This window comes from Miniopterus schreibersii (assembly GCF_964146895.1).
Source record: "Miniopterus schreibersii genome assembly, chromosome: 5".
Classification (NCBI taxonomy): Eukaryota; Metazoa; Chordata; class Mammalia; order Chiroptera; family Miniopteridae; genus Miniopterus; species Miniopterus schreibersii.
Window position 1 is genome coordinate 37,398,777 of NC_138106.1, and position 22,458 is coordinate 37,421,234.

General features: G+C 42.7%; 1 protein-coding gene and 1 long non-coding RNA gene across 3 annotated transcripts in view; both read right to left on the minus strand.

The window, feature by feature from the left end:
- Positions 1-4,151: 4,151 nt before the first annotated feature.
- On the minus strand, positions 4,152-16,717 carry LOC308557729. The gene is made up of 3 exons (XR_013998888.1): positions 15,366-16,717; positions 5,236-5,374; positions 4,152-5,137 (listed from the first exon to the last, which is right to left on the minus strand). It is a non-coding gene; the product is annotated as an uncharacterized lncRNA (long non-coding RNA).
- A 41-nt stretch (positions 16,718-16,758) lies between these two features.
- Positions 16,759-22,458, minus strand: part of DGKG (diacylglycerol kinase gamma) — a 171,154-nt gene continuing 165,454 nt past the window's right edge. For both annotated transcript variants that reach the window (XM_081138473.1, XM_081138472.1), the window contains one exon: positions 16,759-17,672. In XM_081138473.1, coding sequence (XP_080994599.1) covers positions 17,574-17,672 — 99 coding nt within the window. In that variant the 3' untranslated portion in view covers positions 16,759-17,573. The remainder of the gene's footprint in view (positions 17,673-22,458) is intronic.

Sequence of the window (22,458 nt, forward strand, 5' to 3'; positions counted from 1 at the left end):
TCCCCATTTTGCAGATGAGAAAATGAGGGCTAAGAGAGATAAGGTAACAGGCACAAAATCACTCTAATAACCTCTGTAGTGAGCTCCCCATCGCTGGTCACCTAGCTGAAACTTGAACCCAAGTCTTGAACCCATGGCACTGAAGACCATGCTCTTTTCCTAAAGCTTCCTAAAGTTTAGGAGGCAGCATGATATAGTGAAATGATGATGCATTTTATCATAAGATGGGCAGACAAAGGTTCAATGCCAAGCTCTTCCCTATACTAGCTCAGTATGTGAACTTGTATCCCTCCCCTCCTTGTTTCCTTGGCAAATGTTCATCTGGATTTTGAAGACTTAGTACAAAAAAAATGTTAAGTATCTCGTTAATAAGTTTATATTGATTACATTTGAAATGATCATATTTGGGATATGTTGAGTTAAATAAAGTATTTGATTAAAGTTCATTTCACCTGTTTCTTTTTTACACTTTTTAATGTGGCTACTAGAAAATTTAAACTTACCGATGTGGCTCATGTTATATTTCTGTTGAACAGCTCTACTGTAGAAGAATAAAAATATGGGATGATATTTCCTATCTCAGTGCAATGATCCAAGAATATTTATCATGTGACCTCCCCAGGAAGGCACACAAGAGATGCTTAACAGGTATTTTTTCTCCCTTTCTGCATTATTTAAGTGGCCACTGGAGCGGGAGTTCATTGTGGAACCCTTGGTCCTGTGATAATATGGAGAAGGTGTCAGGTGACAGCTGCAGAGCCTCTTGTTCAGCCCCCTTGAAAATTCCTTAGTTTTTGTGTGCTGCATCTTGAGGGAGAGTTCTTGTAATCTTCTCCCTGATCCTGCCCCCTAAAAAAACCCCCCACAAAAAACAACCCAGGGATGCCAATCAGATGAAATAAATGTTGCTTATTGCCATGGCCCCTTAATTATCTTTGCTTTTCTTTCTATTTGCAAAAAAAAGTGAAATGTTTTGAGCGAAGTCTGTTATCTTCATTGGATTGAAAGAGAAGAGGAACCATTGGATTAACAATAAAGTCTTTTATAATTAGATTCATAAAACTGGGAAAGGTCTTGGGAATTGACTAGTCAGGCCCACTTGGATGCCCCATCCTCAGAAAGTGAGGCTCTGAGAGGTTAAGGGTCTTGTGCAGACCAACCAAAGTAGATGGGACTGGGAACCTGGCCTCCTGACTTCTCTCTTCAACATGCATCTGCCACAGCACACTGAACATTTTTCTCTGAGATGCTTCCTTCTCAGCTGCTCTCTCCCAAAGCACCCCCCTACCTTTGGTACTTCATCTTTTTCTGCCTGTCTCTCTGACCCAGTGTCTTTCCTTTGATATAAGAGATGGCAGAAATGAGAGTCAAAAAGATCTAGACAGGTTGGAGAATGGGCAGAAATTAACAAGATAAAATGGAACATAAGAAAAAAGATTTTGAATAGCCACCAACCAGTGGAGCCAGGGAGACTTTCTTGGCCTCAACAGAGGTTCAAGTGAGAAGATAATGTGTGTGTGTTTGGAGGAACATGGATTTGGACTCACAGGCTCAGGGCTTGAGGCATGGGCATGAGAAGTCTTGGAAAAACCTTAGTTTCCTCATCTTTAATTAACCTCCTGGATTGTTGTGAGGAGTAAATGAGACCACATTTCTGAAAGGATTTTGTGATCTGTGAAGCACTATACCCACGGTAGTTATTAGCATTCACTAGAAGCTAGGAGATGTTGGCTGTGTAAGCGGGATGAATTAGCAGGGTGGCATGGTTGCCAAAGAAAGTTAATGTGACATCCAGAGTAAAGGATGCAGCTCTGGCTTGTCCACCATTTCTGGGGCACAGTGCTGTGTTCATTTCTGGGAATCACATTTTAAGAGGGATCTTAGCAAACTCTTTTTTCCAGAGAAAGGTGCAAGAATAGGTTAGGGTCTAAGAGTCATGACGTATAAGGGATCATTTAAGGATTTAGAGGTTGTTTGGTCTGGAGGGGAAAAAATAATAAAGATGTGGATGAGGTAGTTATTTCCGAATATCTAAAAGTTGTCCTGCAGAAGAGAGGTGAGATTTTATTTTGTGTTGCTAGTGGCCAATCCAGGGCTCAATGATGGGAGTTAATGGCAGGTGGATTTGGGTGCAATAGGAGCCTATCTAAGGCTCAGAGAAGTGATCCCATTGGACTCTTTGGAAAGGTATGGTCTGCCCATCAGCAGAAGTTTTCAAGCAGAGCTGATTTCGCACGGGACAGGTGCTGTACTGGGGAGTCTTGCTTTGGCTGAGATGTTAGGTCAATTGTTCTCTGTGATCCCTCCGACTCAGAGATCATGATTATCCTCTTCTGATCTCTCTGATCTTTCTGATCTACTTCCCTCACCATTTTTTCTGCCTTTGACTTTCTGTTCCCTCTGTAAACAGCTTTAGGGTTTTAGATTTGGATATATTTCTGTAATGATTGATAGTCTGGTTTAATAGAAAGTAGGAGGGAAGAACATTTAAAAACAAAGGCAGTTTTGTTACTTTTAGGGACACACAGTAACCTGTTAAGGTGGGGAAGGAGCAGGAACATGGTCCAATGTGTTAGAAAGTCTCATAAATACTTCAGCAAATGGCTTATTCTTTGCTCTTGTTTAAATGCAAACACAATTACCAAAGGCCTTTGTTCTTGAATGGATCAGCGTCTTCCTTATTTATGCAATTCTTTTGTTAGCTACATACTTTCAAGAAAATTCTCCCTATAAGAATTCTATATTATAAACTACTTTCTGATTCATAATTTAAGTGTTTTGCTGACTTGGTTATATCAGATTTGGTGTAGATGTTTCTTTTTTATTTCTTGACTCCAGAAAAGCCATTTTCCTGAGGAAAATATTTTTCATGCATAGTTAGTGTTGCAGCTGGGAGGTGAGAGGATAGCTGAATCTCCCCAGTGGAGTGGGCAGCTGAGCTATTTCCAGTATTTTATTCTGCCCCCGAGTAGCAATTATGCATCTGTCTCACAGTGCCCCACCTCAACATCCCAACCACCATTTCAGAAACCTCCACCTAGACTGAGGCACAAAATAGAACTTGGCAGATCCAGGTGGAAGGGTGAGGGAATGGGTAGGAGTGAGTAACTTTTCAGTTAGGTTCCCAGAGGCCAGAGTCCTTGCCTAGCCCTGAGGATGACAGTAGGGATGTGGAGAAGACTGAGGGTTCAGGGTATGAGTTCTGGGGCTTTTGGAACTTAGTGGGTAAACTGAGGCAAGATACGATGGAGAGACAGCAGTAATGGCTCTTTAAATCCCAGGGACTGGCCGCTGCCCCATTGCAGACCCTAGTCTCTGACGCAGTAATGTTGAGCCCACATCTCCTTGCTTAGCCCCACCCAGGTGTGACCTTGAACCCTTGGCTCAGGACAGCATCAGCCTGAGGCAGGATGATGGACTTGTTCCCGGGGTCTAAGCTCGAAGGAGAGGGGATAGCCAACTTTGATGTGAAGTCCACACATTTGCTTTCCATTTGCTCTTTCATTCCAGACCTGCTTCTCTCCAGGTCTCCTCTGTCTCAGGTGCTCATCTACAGGCTCCAGATTCTGAGTTATTCTAAAGCCCTAGCTTGACTCTGTCCTCCAGAATTCCTGTCCTCCAATGCGGTGTGGTGCAGTGGCTCTCAAACTTTCATGAGCACAAGGATCTATCTGCAGCCCAGATCATAAAATATCAGATATCGGGGTCCCACTCTCAGACATCATGATTCAGGAGCCTTGAGTGGGGCCCAGGCATCTGGACCTCAGGTGCTTCTGATGTAAGCAGTCCATGGGCCACACTTAGAGAAACACTAGTTGAGAGGAGAGAGCATGAATGTTGGGGTATGAAAAAGACAGAACTGAGTTATTTATTGTGTTACATGTTGAGCAAGTTAATTACCATGTCTGAGCCTTTGCTTTCTCACCTATAAAATGCTAACCACTTCATAGGAGAGTTTTCAGATCCTCTCCCCTTCCTTCAACACCAGGAAAGCGGCAACAGAGAGTTTGTATTCTTCCCAGTCTGGCATATCAGTGGCCCTCCCTGGCAGTGGGCAACTGTGGAAAGGCTACAGAATAGTCTAGAGCAAGCATGTCTCCAGTGCTCTGTGGCTGGATTTCTTGAGCAATGGCATGAAACCACCAGGAGGTCAGAGGTCAGCCATCTGCTGTCATTTTTATTTGCAATAAACCACAGTCAGGACATACATATACACAGTACATTACAGAACAAGTCCACGGCACTCTATGCAGGCAGATGGGCAGGCTGGAGCAGGCAACCACCATTACAGAACAACATATCTGTGGGTGGGGGAGGCAGTGGAGGTGGACAAGCAAGGAGGGAAGGGTCTGGACCCCGGCACTGCGCTCACTAGTTACTGCCTCAGTCTCGGCTGGTAAAGCCTACATTTATGAGCTGCAGTTGAGGTGTGTGGGCACCTGTAGCTTCAGTTTGTGCCCAGGGTCACCCCCAAACACTGAGGTTTAGCTAAGCTCCCTAAAAGGAAGCAGTGCTTTTCTATTAGTGGGATTGAATTCTCTCCTAACACACTGGCAGTTAGAAAGGGTAAAATAGGTTTGATACACAGAAGGGAAAATGCTTACACTTCAGGGACTGAGTGTGTGTGTGTGTGTGTGTGTGTGTGTGTGTGCATGAGTGTGTATATAGGTGGAGGGCTTATCAAAGAGTTTTTCTTGTAGTGATTTTTTTCATGTTGGCTTGCCAAATCAGCTGATTTCTGAGCATGATCAATCCTCAAGGCAGAAGGTAGATCTTGGCTGAGAGCTGGCAGTAAGCCTCCTGGGTCAGCAGGGCTGGGGAAAGACCCATGAGAACAAGGACCCTGTCCTGTCTCTGATGCAGCATTTACCCCAGGTGAAAGCAAGGTCATTGAAGTGGGAAGGTCTTTAGAGCCTCCTTGTTTGGTAGATAAAGAGAGGTCCCAGAAGGCTTAAGGACATGTCTGAGGCCACGTGGCTGAGACAGGACTGTAGCCCACTCCCCGTGTTGCTCTTGTTTTCCAGGCAGGTTTCTTCACCCTTCACACCATCACGGGATGTGGAATGGCTCCCTTCCTCAGCAGCCTCTAGGGAACACTTGTCAGACTTTTCCAAGACAGAGGGATCTTACTTGTTTTCTGAAGAAAGAGAAAAGCATCCATCAGCACCCCTTAGCTGGTGGCTTCTTGGAATTATGATTACTGGCTAACAATAACAACTTCTCTGAGATATCTACCGAGCACTGAGGATGACAGTGCCGAGAGGCACGGAAGGTTCTTCCCATTCTGTGAAAGAGGGCAGCTGAGCTGTAAGCTGGGTCAGCAACTTGCTGTAGGATCCTCTTCTTTTCAGTTCAGCCTCCTGCCTCTTGCTATCTAGAGAAAAAAATAAATAAAAGGTTTCATGTTTTGAAATCACCTCCTTGTCAGGTGACCTAGTCGCTAGACACACTGCCTCTATCAAGACTGTAAGCTACCTTGGCAGGTTCTCATAGATCCAAAAGGGCAGCACCTGGAGCATCAGCACTGTCCAAGTGTGGGCCTGGCTTGCCCCCTACCAGGTGTCTGAGAGAATGGCTTTGGAGAAGAATTCTGTATGTGGTGACATAGGAACCAATGCTGAATGACCACGATTCATTATTCAACTATAACTGTCAGAGCACAGACATTATGCTATGCTGGCTCCCAACTCTGCGTCCAAGGTTGGACTCTATGGCATCTAAAGAAGGGCCTTTCCAACAAGAGGGGCTTGTGATCCCAGAACTCCTTGCTCAATGGATTTTTCATGTTAATTGAAATAGTCTACCAGAAATTGTGACCTCAGTTGGGTTACGCTTGTGGGGTTTTGCTTACTTGTTCTGTTTTTGTTGATTTTATAGAAGCTAAACCCTCTTAACTTCCAAGGCCTCTAGTCCCTTCTTGGTTCCTGATTTTGTTGTTACACAGAAACTAATATCCTTATGATCCAGATGTTCAACGATGTCACTTTGGGTTAAACTTCCCATCAGTTCTATACTCACAAAGGTGCTTTATTCATGAGATGTGACTCAAAAGGTAAAGAGAAAAAGAATAGTATTGAAGCGAGGGGTTTGAGTTAGATGTTAAGGACAATTTGTTGAAGGGAGAAGTTGGGAGACATTTGGATGCACCTTGAAATTGGGCTGTGGACTATAGCCTCTGATCTTTCTTGGGCTTTTTAAGCACAGAGTTGCCTGGAGATAACAAAGTGGGCAGGTATCTCCTTAAGGTCCCTCTGATCCTCTGATTTCATGTATGAACACTCTAAAAATAGAGTCATGGGGGAAAAGAAGAGAAACATCATGAGAATAAAAGAAGAAAAAGAGAAAGAAGCACGCACTGGGCAGGGGAGTGAAGAGCAGAATGTGATGGGAAAAGACGAGAAGCAGTAAGAGGACTGCATGAAACTGTGTCAATTTAGGGGACAGTGCCTGGCAAAGAGACAATGTTAAATAACAAAATATTTAATAATGAATACACGATTAATTATATTAATCCTCCTCTCCAGCCCCATTTTGCATGTAGGAAAACTGAAATATAATAGGACTTGCCTAGGTCCCTGTTGCTGATTAGCGTCAGGGCAGGAAGTGGAGTTGGCCCCAGGTGAGCAGCAGTGCAAAGCTGAGCAGAGGTGGAGGAGTGTGCTTCCCTGGCTCCTGCTGTGTGGGCTGGAAGTGCCCTTGGGTCACGGTCTGTGAAGCTCAGGAAGGAGACCCCAGTCTTCTCTGGCACTGCCTCTAGCGCTCAAGCCTGGAGTAACTGAGGCAGCGGAGTAGAGCATCAGTGCAAAGGACCTCACGGGTCCTCCCACTTCCTCAGTGGCCAGAGAAAAACCAACTCCTGACCTAAAACCGTCCCTTTTCCTCTTGGGAGCCACGTAAAACATTCACTGAGTTTGGAGGTTGGGCTCGTGGCCTTCCCTTGATTCCTCTGTCTCGTCACTTCTCTTTGAGTTTCCTGAGTACAGTTCCTAAAAGTTTCTTCCTGCCCTCAAGAAAACGGAGTCTGGGAAAGGACAGGAGTTCTCATCAAGTCACCTGGAGGCAGGATCAATTTTCTGCAGATGACCTGTCTTTCAGAACATCTGACAGATTTTCATAAATGTCCTTTATTTTTCCTTTGTGGGAAAATGGGAATTCCTATCTATTTAATCTCTCTCTGCCCTAGACTCTGTTCACAAATATCTTAGAACATTTGAATTGGAGTCCTCTGAGACATCAAGGAGGCTTCTGTCCTCGTATCCCATTTTATTCCTCTCATTGCTCCTCTGTGGTGATCCAAAGAGCTGAGAAAAGGGGCAGTGCCACCATGAAGGGGCCTTAACACATGCACGTAAACTTGGTCTTTTGAATACTTATCTTCTTCCATCAAGAATCTGTGCCAGTTTTAATCACTGGGATATAGGAGGGAACGTTGTGTTTCCTCGACTCCATGCCACAAATGACTAAGACACCACAGTACAAGTAAGCCTCTCTGTTCCGAGGAGGTAGAGAAAAGAAAAATCATGTTGCCTAGACAAGGCAACACGAGTGTGCAGAAACCAGCAGACATCCATCTCCTGGGAAGGCCTGCCAATAGCTCTTACATAAGCTCCAGTGAGCTCATGTGTTTTCACGCCCATCAGCGGATCTTGGGCTTGAGGGCCAGGGGTTAGGCTGGAGGAGGGAGCTCAGAAGAGACTGTGTTCTTTCAAAGAGGGGGCGCCCTGGGAAGAAAACAAGTTCCTTCTCTCGGGATGGTGAAAACGATTTTCATTTCCATGTTAGTCAACAGAGACATTCATTCCTCATGGCAGCAAGGTCAGGAAAGGAGAAGGTGATGCCTTGGTCTTACGAACGCCATGATGTGGGGGAACAGAGGGTGGGGTGGGGTGTTTGATGAGTCAAAGGTATGCAGATATGCACGGGGGGGATGGTTAAAGCTTTTCCTCCTTATGTGTGGGAAGCCAGATGGGTGCTCGGTTAGGTCTGCCAGCCACAGCTGGGAATCAGGCCGTGGTTGAGTATCAGGTCTTGCTTTCCAGTTGTTGCCACCAGCTAGGCTGTCCTTGAATAGGAAACTCTTTTCACTTATTGACCGAGACAGGCTGAATATTCTGGAACCTGCTCTCATTTTACTTGCTTCCTTTTCGTTTGGCAGAATCACTGAGCCAGCAAACTTTTGCAAGCAAACTAACCAACACCTTGCCCGCTATCTTGTCCAGAACATCTGAAGTTAGCCTGCCCTGGCCCCAGCAGCTAAGCACAGAGCAAGTGTAACGATACCCGCTTCCCCTGCACTTTGCCTATTGGAAATAAAATCTCACCCTGCATAAGTGAGCCAACACTTCTCAAACAGGCTTCCCAGACGTTCTCTCGGGGGTTGACATACTTCCAGTTCAGTTGTGCCCTAGTGGAGGGGGAGGATCCGTTTGCACATCTCAGCAGCTTACCCCTCCTCCAGTCTAGCTTTATATTCTTCACATATGGGGGCAATGGTGATACTGTTTTTTTAAATATGATTAAATGAACTTGCAGATATGATGTCTCACTGTTTGACCTGTCCAAAAATAATACTGTGCCCAGTCTTTCTGTAACTACTAATGCTTTAAACAATTTTTATTTCAAAAAATAAGAACACACATTGTTCAGGTAAATTTCTAACTCCTCCAAGTGCTTTGCATTGCCTCTCTGGCATCATTAGTGCTTATAACACTTCCCAACTTAGTGTCTTCTGAGAATTTAGTTAATGTGCTGTTTACCTTCCTCTTTCCAGACCAGTCAGGAACATTTTGAATACAACCAAACCTTTCCTTGGGTTCTACCCCAAATTTTGTCCTATAAATGATAGAGTGATATCCTGATTAACTGCTGTTTGTGACAACTGGATTCAGTCAGTTGAGAAATGACTGAGCTCATATACTCAACACCCTGAAACCTTTCTCCAGCAACGTGAAGGACACACACAAACTTTACCACTTCAGAAAGGATCCCCCATAATGATGTATGTGTAATATTTTGGTGTGAGATGTCATGACATCTATAATTCACATTGAAATATTTTGGTGAAAGAAAAGATAAAACAAATACGCCAAAACGATAACAATTGTTGACTCTAAGTGATGAGTATATGGGCTCTCATTATACACATGGCTCTACTTTTCCATATGTTTAAAAATTTTCATAATAAAAATAGATTATTCCCAGATGTTCTTATTCCCGGAAGTACATTTAACTGGGGAGTGCGGGGTGGGGAGCTTCAGGAGGCTGATAGGGAGGGAATAGAGTTGTAAATTGCTTAATCCTTTTAGGTTTATGATCATTACCTTAAGGCTCGGTGGTAACAGAGTATGGTGATAGCAAACCTCAAACAACAATTCAGTGACATCCTCTATTATTAACACTCTCCATGTACTCACGGTTCTTTCTCTAAGTGGGAAGATCTAGTTCTCAATCTTTTTATTTCAAGGATGTTAGGGAAAGAGGAAATATTCACCAGGAAATTTTTTCTTTTCTTGAAGATCATGCAATTTTCTGGTAACCAATAGGTACTCATTTTCTTAAAATAAATAAATAAATAAATAAATAAATAAATAAATAAATAAGACAAAAAATAAATTCATGAATTACTTTGACAATACTGTTGTCTAGGCCCTCAACAGAAAATGCTGACTTCCTGGACTCTCCTTCTGGGTTGACACTTATACTGTGGGGTTTATAAATTCCTTTCCTTTTGTACTGTCTAAGGTAAAAAGAAATCATCATTTTATTATCCCTTACCTTGTAATTCTTAGGAAAATCCCATTTTAAAAAGGGTTTTTTTTTGAAAGAAAAAAATTTAAAACATTTTTTCATTATTCTAGAAGCAGTCTTTTTACCCTAAATTGTAATTTGTCTAACAGGTTTTTAAAAGAACACTGAATCTCCACTCCACCTTTTGCTATCAGTTACTAAATGGGATGTTTGACTACCTGACCTCCTTTCACTGCTCCTTATTTTTAATTTGATCTCTGTGTATCTTTTAATATGACCTTTCATATTATGTGAATGCTGTGATTTGGTACAGTTCTTCACCAGGCGCTCATTGTTGGCTATCTAGTCTCTGAGTAGTGTCTTAGGATATGGCCAAGCTGGTGCCTTGGAGAGAGGACCTAAGAAAAAAGGAGGTGGGTGAGGTGTGCATGGACCTTCTGCACTGCCCAGATCTGCTCCTTCTCCTCAGTGCACCTCTGTGCCCAAATGAATGGCATTTGCCACTCTGTGAAAGAGAGAGTCTTGGATTTTCAGTTTGAGGAGGAAGTAAGTCTTGCACAGGGGGTTGGTTTGGGGGTAACAAATCCCTGCCACCATGTTTGAAGCTCAGAAGAACCAGTGATGGCACCGCAGGCCTGAACATGAACTTTGAAAGCAGATACTGACAGATCTGAATCCTGGATCTGCCGCCATGAGGCTTGCTCTGTTTCTCAGTTTCCTCATTTGTCAAATGGGGAACCACATAGCACCAACTTCATCAAGTTCTTGTGAAGTTTCAAAGTGGTCATAAAAGTAATAGGTTTTGGACTGAACAATAAATGATAGTTACAATTTAGGAACAATTTCATCAATGCCTGGACATTTCCATTTTACCATTAATTAAACTCTAAGCTTTTTTAAAAAAAGATTTCCCAGTCCTTTCTTCCATTTTTGGACCATAATGTTCATGCTCATCTCCCTTGCTCAAATAAATCTGCTAAAAAAAAAAAGTCCAGTTCTCTAACTCTTTCATCTCATGAATCTGTATCTTATTATGTGGGTCTCTTACTGTGTTGTAACTCTACTTCTGTGCTGTCTTTTTATTCTTTGTCAATTCTGACCTGATCTCTAAGAAGTAGAATGCAAATATTTCTGTCTTTCTGTCCAAGTTGAATTTCATATTTTCTGAATCATGAAGCTGCCCTCCATGTGACCTAGAAAGCCCTTTGATGATCCATATTTAGCTGTATCCATCAGTCAACAGATGTCTGGGTAGTTAAAGGCCCCCATGAGCTCCCTCTACATCCTGTGGTTTCAAGTTCCTGAGTTGTTAGTGAGAAAGCTTTCATCCCCCACTCCCCCACCCCCCTTCCCTTATCTATTCCAGGGTAGAAGGGCAGATACTATACTCACTGTAGCTATTAATTCATTTAACAAATATTTACTAATTACCTACTACACGTTGGATACTGGGTTAAATGTTATCCTCTTTGCTTCCAAATTGCATTTTTCTGATTTGACCCAGTTAGAGCAGTCTTCCATGTTTTCTGATTACTTCTCTAGAATCTGCATTGAGCATCCAATTAAATGGTCTCTTCTATTTGCAGTGTTTTCTGACCCTTGGGAGACTGGGAGGCTTAACTGCAAACTCTGATGCCTTGTTATAATGTACCTGCCATTGCATCCACAGATTTCAGGATAACATAGGTTTACTGCGGGCTCCATCTAAGGGAGTTTAGTTAGCGGGTGAGGCTGCAGGGCTCTGCCTGCCATCCTGCACCATGGACATGAAGAATGAAGTGGTAGCAAGGGTGGAATGCCCAGCAAGGTACAGCTAATTTCCAAAAACCTTTGGTTTTCTGTGTCTTTCGTTTCTCACAGAGATGTCCATGAGGAAAAATTCCACTCTGTTTTTTGAGCTTTCTGGATCTTCCCATTAGATTGCATCTCTTGGCATCTGAAAGGCAGCCTGCCATTCTGTTCTCCTGTGGAACACAGATGGTCCAGCCCACGCCTATCACTAATGAGGATCACATGCAAAGCTTTGCCGGAGGCTCCCTTCCACAACCTTAGCCTTCCTTCTCTAAGCAGGCCAGTCACTGCTGACCATGGCATTTCAGTCTGAAAAGGGTGCATGGGGCTTTCTTACTCACAGAGTTAAATAGAAAATTTATTATGTAGGCCTTGGGAAATGAGTCCCATTCAGCTAGCATTCGAAACATTAGTGATTAAGGGATGACTGCCAATTTGATTGCAAGAGTGAGGTATTGGGTTCCAGCTGTCCATGGAGGTTGTTGAATTTAAATGTGGGCAAGCACTGGAAGTTCTTAAACAGGAACATGGTTAGATGGCTATACAGAGGTTGACTAGATAGATCAATTTGTCAATGCCATGTAATCTCACCCGGGATGATAGTAGGGTGGGAAATAGCTATGTAAGAATGTTAAAGGCACTAAAATGTAGTAGAAGAGCATACATTTTGATGTGAGATAGATCCATGTCAAGTCCCAGCTCTATTACTTACTTTCTGTCTTACCTTGGATAAGGTACTTCACCTTTCTATATACTAATTCTTTATCTGTGAAATGCCCATATCATAGGCTACTGTAAGGATTAAAATGGGATAGCACATGAAAAACCTTTATGCAGTAAGCAATAAATGCTAATTCCCTTTGCTGTTTCCTTTTCCTGTTTCCTCTCTGTAGTAGAAAGTTCAACTTGGTGGACTCCAGTATGATGGATTATCAGGTGAGCTAAAAGCAATGGCCCCATGTGAAATTCTGTACCAATCTGCCTTTTTTTTTTTTTTTTTTAATTCTCACCTGAGGATATTTTTTCCATTGATTTTCAGAGAGAGTGGGAGAGAAGAAAGAGGGAGAGGGAGAGGGAGGGAGGAAGGGAGAGAGAGAGAGAGAGAGAGAGGAACATCAGTGTGAGAGAGACACATGGACTGGCTGCCTCCAGCATGGGGCTGGAGATTGAACCTGAAACCTAGGTTTGTGCCCTTAACTGGGAATCAAACCTATGACCCTTTGGTCCAGGGGCCAACACTCTAACCACTAAGCCAAGCCAGTCAGGGCCTCTGCTTCCCCCCCCCAAAAACTTGATTGATATTTGAGATGTAGAATAGTTTCTTTTTCATTGTTATTGCAAGTCAGAGATGTAGGTCTGGTGTTTGTGACTAGGACAAGAATTCCAAACTGCTAATATGGACCCAAATAGAAATGCAAAATTTCTTTTGGTCTTAATACTGTAACTCATTCCTTTAATTCTCACAGCTATCAAGAGAGATCACTACCACTGGCTGCCCTTGCAGGTACCAATGAGTCTGATTAGTCCTCCCATGTATAAGTGTGGTCCAACTGTTCAGTATCCTCTGATCCAGAAATATCTCTGGGAGTCATTTTTCATTCTTTCACAAAACAAGAGACACTGAAGTATGCTGTTCAAAAGGAAGTAATAGACCTATTGATTTAACATTAATGCCTACAAAAACACTTCGACAGCTTTTTGAACAAGGTAGAACAACCACTGCTTGTTTCATACCCAACTGGGTCAAGGCTTTCCCTATAAGAGCTGGTGGCTGTTTCTTCCCCCACAAGGTAGCACTTTCCTTATTAGGTCAGCTCTAAGAGCAGTCACTAAATTGAATAAAAATAGACTTCTTTACAACTGTGCTCTTTAAACCTAGTTCTGTTCTCTGGAGCTCCACAGGTGAAGTCTGACCCCTGGCAGCTATCATATTTTTTCCTTAATTTTTCCCCAATCCCTTCTCCACTCAGAAGACAGAGTCCAGACCTTTGGTTCTTGCTTGAAGACATGAAGAACAATGGGAACTTGGGAACAATAAAATTAGTTAAACAATCACATAGAAGAAATAAGAAAGAGTGTCTTAAGAATGGAGACGCCTCATCTTAGAAAAGTACTTTTTGGAATATTATTGCAGAGAATGGTTACTTGCATGTTCCCATCTTCCCCGATAACAAAAAGAAGAAATAGTGGGCTTAAGGCAGTGTTTTTCATCTATAGATGTTGGCAGACAGAGAAAGGTCTGTATGGTTCTTCGCCGTGAGTTCTTAGAATTAATCTAGTACTTGACCACAGAACTCTTTTTTTCATGAAGCATTTTATGGATACTAGTATTCTGTAAAACAGATTTTAGGTAATTATGATTTTAGATATGCTATTTGAAATAACTTCCTGATTGATTATTGCTGGATCCTGGAATCGGTGGCCAAGAAACACTATGATGTTTCCTTGCTTGGAGGGTTGGTAGACTCTTCCTCCCTCTCTCCCTTTCTTCTCTTCTCTCTTTCTTTAACACTAGCATTAGGCACCCACCTGCCTGAGAGTGTTGAGGGAGGGGTAAGCCTGTGACATAGAGAATCTGGGAGTCTAGATGCTTCCCATCCTCATGAGTCTATTTTTATGGATCCCAATCGTGGTAGTGTTCCATAGAAGGTACTAGCTGGGACAGGAGGTAACTGAGAGTTTGGGCCAGCAGGAAAGGGGGATGGAGATGGGAAAAGTTGATGCAATTATTTTTGGCAGGAGTTGGAACCAAAGCAGCAGGAGAGAGTAAGTTTTAAGACTCTCTGGCAAAGAAACTTCCTAATCTGTCACTGAGTATGTGTAAAAAAGTGATTAGTGGGTCTCTATATTTATCATGATTACTCACAAATATACAATTTACATAATATATACAGCACATTAAGTACTATGTTACCTTATATAATGTGCATATGTATAATGTATATGCATGTTATGTAACGCCAGTCTGGAGGCTCTTCCAGGCTCTGCCAAGTATTTCCTAATTTATTTGGCAATTTTAACATATCTTTTCCATCTGTGGAAAGAACTCTCTTGAGAGGAGCTGGTCTCTGACCTGAAATATAATCATCCTACTAAGTCTACCTCAATTCTCAACTCACCGGAGGAAACCCACAAAGACCAAGCAGTAACGAGGTACAACTCCTAGCCTCTCAGTCCAGGGACAATACAATGTGTCAAAGATTTCCTGTTTCATTCTTTATTGGGGTAGTGGGGTAGAAGTGTGGGGGCAGGTGAGAACATGTCTGTGGCATGGCCAGGATCAGAATAAGTTGAGGAATAAGGACTGGATTATCCCTGACTGCCTGTGTGATTTTGAGAAGTTACTAAACTCCATAAACTTTGGTTTTTTATTAAGATTGGGATGATAATAATACTTTCTCTGCCAACCTCAGAAGTTGCTGTGAGGTCCACTCTGATGAGGTGCTCTATAGTAAGAAACCACAATCACAGTTGTTAAGGGATGAGTGGCAAGGTCAACAATAACAGTAGGCTTACTGAGGTTACCAAATTGGAAGTGCAACTCCACCCAAGTTTGTTATACTCTCTTTGGCCCCAAGGAAGACTTGGGACATGTCTCTCAAGCAACATTGTAAGTCCTATGCATTAGAGTGGGCACAGGGCAAGTCTCTGACTTGTGAATCTTTGAGAATCAGTTTCATGTGTTCATAGTGTCATGTCTCAACAGCCTCAGTGTTGGGGGATCAGGGCTGAAACGCATGCAAAAACTTCTGTAAATGTCTTAGAATCAGTGACCCCAGACCTGAACCTGTGTGTGTTTCAGAATCAAGTGGCTTCCAAGATAGTACCTGCTGCCATTCTGGAGCTTGTTGGTCCCATCACCATAGATCCCGTCACTCAGGAGATTCTTCAGGTGGCCTGGTTTTCCCCTTGCCCAGTGCTCTGCACTGTTAGGTTGAGCAGGATGGTCCTAGGTGACTGCTTTCTTCAGAGTTAGAATCAATTTGTACACACAATCTTAATTTTCCCTTCCTTGTGCAAAGCTCCTGACCCAGTGCCAAGAATTAAAGGAAGCTCAGTGGACCAATGTCCAGTGGGCCCAGATTTCCTCTTTAGAAATCTCAGGGGGAAGGAGGCCTGAGGGAACAAAGGTGTGAGGCAAATGTTTCTTCTACCAAAGAAGCTCCACAGACACTTGCCCTCGGGAAAGGAGGGTAATGCCAGCACCAGCTGAATGAAGCCCACTGAACCCCACTGAGACTCCTCTGGGTACTGGCTGGCAGTACCTTGCAGAAGGTACCTCAGTCCTCCTGTGACTCTCCACTGAGGTTATCCCTGCAGCCAGGGTTGTTTCCATACTGAGAGACTGTGATTACCACGATGAGGTGATATGTGGAGAGTTTGTTGATCTGTCCAGTGCTTTCAACCCCAGACCAACTTCTCAGCAGTTCAGGCCAGAGAGAATCCCTGGGAAGCATCATGAGGCCTCATTTTCTTATGTGAGCTTGTCCCATCCACACATGTACTGCACATTCATTCTTCCCTGGCAACCCGGGTCCAAATGGAATCATTTCTCAGTGACCAGAAATGACCCTATTCCAAGATGTGTGGGTTATTCTCTCTATTGAGTATCTTCTTAAGTGGCACCTATTTCCAAACCACATTATCCAAGATACCATGGACAAGTTTCTTAAGTTTTCTGAGACCCAGTTTCTTTATCTGGCAAATGAGAGAATAAATCCTGCCCAGCATATATTTCATGGTTGTTTTGATGATCCAGAATAGGAATTTTCAGTCTCTCAATGATAAAAAGGTACTTCAATTTCCCTAAATCCCACAGTCACCATGGGGCAATGTATCTTGACAAGGAAATGGTGGAATGGGAGAGTAAAAACCTTCTTAATCTTTCCCATTTTCTGTTCCTATAGTACATTTTTTTTTAAATCAGGAAAAGTCCATCAGTAAATAAATATTTATATTTATAAATATATATGCTACATATATGTACACACACGTAAGACCATCAGAAAGGCCTTCTGGTCATACTCTGGGAGTGGTAGGTGCAGAGAGGCTGGAGGGAACTGCCTGATGGCTTGTCTCCTGGTCTCCTCAGCAAATGGCCCTTCCCGGCCGACTTCTCTGGCTTCAGGAATAGACTGCCACCAGGGCTTGGAACTCAAACAGGAAACACTTTGGCTTGAAAAAGAAAGAAGCTGGGGGTGGTTTTTTTCTTCCCTTTTTACACAATATTATGACACCAATTTGAAAAATAAATCCCAGTTTCTCTGCTTTTCCTCCCAGGTGTTCACAGAACTAAGAAAATAAATACCACATCTAAGGTGTGCTGTGCAGGCAGCTCTGGGGGCTCCTGGAGCCGTCTCTAAACAAACACAGTCACCAGGAGAAGGCTTCGGGAAATAACAAGTGCCCACTGACAGTGCAGAGAAACAAGAATGGAAACAGCTTTCCACAGCCTTTCTGCCTCCTCAGCAGGTTCAGGGAGAAGCTGTCGCTCGAAGGACGACCAAGAAACCAACGTGCGCTTGCTGAGCCCTGCCAAGGGTTATGCTCTGAGTGTCGGAGGCCATTTGTCTCTTTACAGAGGGACCTTTGTGTAAGCTCTCTGGACCGGGAGCTCTTTCCCTTGGCCACATCCGATCTCACCATAGGCAGGAAACCTGCAGCCTGCTCTTTGTGAACGTCCACGAGGAAACTTGCAGGGTCGGCGGGGAGAAAGGGGGCAATCCCCTTCAATCTCAGAAAGTCTCACTGACGGCCTCTGGGAACGTGGAGGCTGCTGCAGGAGCCAGCCATGCCCGGTGGGCCCTGAGTCCACTTGAAACATTCGGTTGTCACTGACTCTGTCAGGGTGTGTCCACTGTGGAAATAAAGAGAATGTATGGCAGGTTGAAGGTTCCCTCCTAAAGGGTGGCTTTGTTTCCACTGCTTAGAGAGGAGAGGGTGTATGTATTTGTGCGTGTGTGCATGTGTGTGTGTGTGTGTGTGTTACAGTTTCTTGTTTTCTCTCTTGGTTTAACTGGCAATTGGCACATTGTTTAGTCTTTTGAACGGCTCTTTCTCCTCAGCGAAAAGAAGCTGCTCTTCTGGGGAGGTCCCATCATCATGGGCGCTTGGTTCTTGTGAATAATTTTAATCTAAAAGCAAAGAGGCAGAAATGAATTAGTGGCATGCAAATCCCAGTACCCTATGGGAGAGTGAGTCTCAGAGAGAAGAAGGAAGGCCAGCTTCAGGTTGGAAGGAGCCCCATGCAGAAGGACGACTGTCCTTGAACAGCGTCAGAGCTGGCAACTGGACCCTGACTAGGCCTGGAGTTTGGCGCTACTGGAAGTGAGGGGCGGAAGCACTGGGGACAGACAGGTGTGAGCTTCCCACGTGGTAATCAGCTAGCACCTGTCTTGTGTCCTTGCTATTCATAGACTTTCAGAATGTCACAGCCGGAGGAGACCTCAGGGACCATCTTGTTCAACCCCTCTGCAGGATAGAGGCCTAAGGTCACACAGAATGGGGTGGAACAGCCAGAGCCCAGTTCTGCAGATTCCCAGCCTCCGCTGCTCCTAGCCATTCCTGCTTAGGCAGTGCTGAGATGTCAACCAGTGACTCAAAGTTGACTTGTCTGACCTCTGACTCGAGCAACATGATCTGGAGACTTCCCAAGTGTATCTCTCAGATCTTTTCTCTTTTCTTCATCTTGCAGGAAAGACTTAACTTTCCTTTAAAAGCATGTGGGTGTCTTTTGTTTATTTGAATTTCAAGTTTTATGAGTATTTTCTCCTGTAAACTTTAAGTTAATTGGAAGTGGAAGACATTGGTGAATTCTCATTTTTGCCTTTCTTCCCAACCTTATCCTCAGGGCATAGCTTCAAAATGCTTAATCCTTATTTGCATGTGGTCTGGTGACTGCCACGTCAATAATCTGCATTATCAGTGTTTCAATCACATCGATCAAGTATGATGTGTTCAGAGTCGGAAGATGATGTGGGAACAAGAGGTATTTAGGATTCAAAGACCTGGATTTGCATCCCAGAATGCCCACGTCTTTGCTATGAACCTTTGGAAAAATCCTTTAGTCTGGGTCTGGTCAACTGTAATATGAGGATATTTGTCCTATTTTTCTCACAAAGTTGTTGCAAAGATCCAATGGTAGACTGCCAATGAAAGCCCATCATAAAGTGTGAAACGGAAGGTAACAGTTAAATAATTGTTATCTTACTTTGGGGGAGGAGAAAGATGTATACTAAAAGCAACAGAATCTATGAGCCCCTTCTCGTGATTTTTATCACATTGGAAATGACATTGTGACCCAGAAGAACTATTGGGGAGACCCATCAACATGTTTAAATGAATGTAGCATAAATCAAGTGGAGTCAAAAAGAAGTTAGGTAAGGAGTAAGAAGAGTCTGAATGGAGTATTTGAGGAAGGCTTTTAAGATCTGAAAGGAAGGGAAGGAAATGTGTTGCTGAAAAGAGAAAGGGAAGGCACTGGGGAGAGGGGCCACATATGAACTGGTTGAGTGGAGGGCAGAGGATGAGAAATGGGTTCTGGGACACAGATGGGACAGTTAGTGTAGGGCTTTAAGGGGCTTAATGTGAGGTGATGGGGAACCAAATAACTTTTTAAGTTGGAGAGTAACATGATAAAAAAATAATTTGAAGGAAATTATTCAACAGTTGTTGTCAGGGTGAGCTGGAATGGGGGAGTCTGGCCAAGAGGATAGTAGTGGAAGCCAGGTTTAAGTTGATAAGGCCCCAGGATATGGAAAGGAAAGGGCAGGACCAAAAGATGTGGAGAGTTCTTGAGTGATGGAAGCTGAAAATGACTCTTATGTTGGCTCCCACAAGCCTGGAGATCTAGAAGGGAAGTCCGTCTTTCTGTTTTGTGGTAGTCACCAGAGGAGCAAGCCAAGAACATATCAAGCACTGTTTTGTGTTATGTGCCTTTTATGGGCATTATGGTTATTCCAGAATTTATGGAAGTGAGGCATGGACTAGGGACTCTGACAGCACTTCTTGGTGGCATGTAATTTTGCACTCTCTGATGACAACAATTTGTGACACATTTCCTTGTGGTGAGCCCTCTCTTCCTCCCTGAGCACATGAGTCCCTTGAGGGGAAGAGCTTCGCCTCGCTCACCTTGGTAGTCCCTGAGCCAGCACAGTGCCTGTTCAGAGGGCATGCTGTGGGAGCAGTGACCCACTAGCCTTCCAAGAAGAGAGCGAGTACCCTGGCCGTGGAGATAGCTATGTTTGGGGCAGAGTGGCAGCTGGTGCAGGGCCTACATTTCCAGCTGATGGAGCCCATTTTTCCCCCAGATGATAGAAGACCCTGGCTTCTCCTTTTTCTCCCTCTAGCTGAGCTATTTATTTGCTTGTTAGCACCTCCAAGGCAAAGAGGAGGAAGTGAAACTCAAATCCCTCTTGTTTGGTTTTTCAGCAGTTTTGACGAAGGTCTTGATTGGGTAGGAGCTTGGAGATCCTTTGAAGTGGTTTGTAGATTCTAGTACTACAGGTAACTGAGTGTTGACTGTATGTATACACACCGAAGGCAAGAAATATGAGATTATATCCTCTTGGAGGCAAAGAGATGTCAGTCTCTTACCACTTAATCCCCAAATTAGGAGGGGCCAGTGGAATTAAATGGCAAAGATCTCATTTTAGAAGATAGTTGGGTGTGGTTAAACCTGACTTTTTAACCCCTAATGGAAAGAGAGCATTCATGTTTCTGTAGTTAGAATCCAAATTTTACTGGTAAATGGGCAGGGCAGGCAATTAACTAAAGTCTCCATGATTTTCTTAAACACCTTTTATAATATTTACATCTGACAAGCACTAAAGACAGCAACCCCATGTTCCCAGCTCTCTTCTCTATTATAGAGAGAAGTGATACAGTAGACTCTTGTGATAGTCACAAAACGACTGCAGTATATAATTTCCCCTTTGAAAGGAGTAAATTTTAAAATTTCGCTAGTGCTGGGAGTTGACTTTGTTTTGGGGACCATCTTCTGGAAATCAACACATTTTTATTACTTCAAGAGAAGCAATAAACTGAGAGACTTACTCCTGAACGTTGCCCTCTCAGGGCAAATAATTCGAATCATGCCCAGCAAAATGGCCAGTAACCATAAGTGTGAACCTTTCCCCAATCATTTGGGAAGTATCCAAGTCTGCCCTGATTTCAGTTGGAGATAAAGGCACAAAACTGAAAGGTCTAACTAGTCTTTGTGATATTTTAAAAAGTAAGGGAAATATTCCTGCTTAAAGTGAGTTTTGAGGAAGAGAAAGGGGGTTTGCAATATTTCAAGTCTTAGCTATTTCTGGGTTCTCTAAGATCTTAAGATGCCCTGCTCCATAAGAATGTTTCCTGCCACCAGAGGCTTTCAAATGTAGCTGGACAATCAGGTTTTATTAGGGGTGGAGAAGTCTGGGATTTATTGATAAGTTGGGAAATTCAACTAGATTATCGGTTCTCAAAGTGTGGTCCCTAGACCAGCAGCATCAGTATTTCCTGGAAACTTCTCAGAAATGCAAATTCTCAGGCATCCAGACCTACTAAATAAGAAAACCAGCAATTTGTGTTTTAAAAGCTTTCCAGGTTATTTGAATGCATACTCAAGTTTGAGAATCACTGGACTAGATAAGTAGAATCCTTTTCAACTTTGAGACCCTGCTATTATCTAACTCTGACAGAGGATCTTTAAGTAATTTCAAGGCTCAAATGATGCTGCCTAACTGTGATGGTAAAGCATGAGAAGTCATTGTACAGGGCTGCAAGCACAAGGCAAGTTGTTAGATTATGTATATTTTATACACACATACCCTTATGTATAAACAAATATATGCCCATTTTTGAGAATTTAGAAATTATGAAAAAAAATTAAAAATCACCTAGAGGTAATTGCTGTTAAGTTTTTGGTAGGTCCCCCCCCCCCCAGTTTGTTTCTGTGCTTATATGTTTTTAATAAAATTGAAATCAGTTGTTTTCATTTAACATTATTTTGCAAGCATTTCTGATGTCACTAAAAATTCATTAAATATAATTTTCAGTGGCTGAATATTATTCCATTTGATGAATCCCATATAGCTTATTTAACCCTTTCCCTAAATGTTGGGTTTTTAGGTAATTTCCAATATTTTTTTTTGCTATTATGAATAATATAGACATTGACATTTTTATACATTGGTTCCTGTATTTCTGGTAACCTGTATTTTACTTAGAATAAATACCTAGAAGTATATGAACAATTTTAAGGGTTAAATGAACTGGATCAATGTATACTAATATTTGCAAGAATTTTCTTGATATATGGCTCCATATGCTTCCCAGAACAGCTGTACCAGTTTATACTCTGGCCTCACTGGTTGAGTGTGCCTGCCTCGCCACATCCTTGACAACAATGAATATTATCTTTAAAAGAAAAACAAATTGTACTAATTTGGTAAGTGAAACATGGCAGGACTTTCTCACTATTTTAATTTGAAATTCTTTCTCCCCTTTTTTCTTAATTTGTTATATTAAATATTATTTAATAGGTTTATTAGCCCATAGCATTTCTTCTGTGAATTGTCTGTTCACAACTGCATTCCTAGTATTTTCTCCTACTGATTTCTAGGAGGTTATTATACATTATGGGAATTAACCTGATTGTTGAGATAGCTATTGCAAACATCTTGTCCTTAGCCTTTAAAGATCTATATTGATTCTTGACTTGTAGAGTCTAAAATCTGTTAATAGTCATATATGTCACGTTTTCCTCTTTAGAAAGTCATTGATCACAGTGTGATTATAGTCACCTTTATTTCTCCCCCTAGCTAGTAACATTTAATTCTTTAATAGAATGGGAGTTTTTCTGTTTTGTTTCTGGAGTATAGTTTGAGTTGAGAAGTGGTATATAGTGACATTTTCCCAAACAGGCAATTTCTTAGA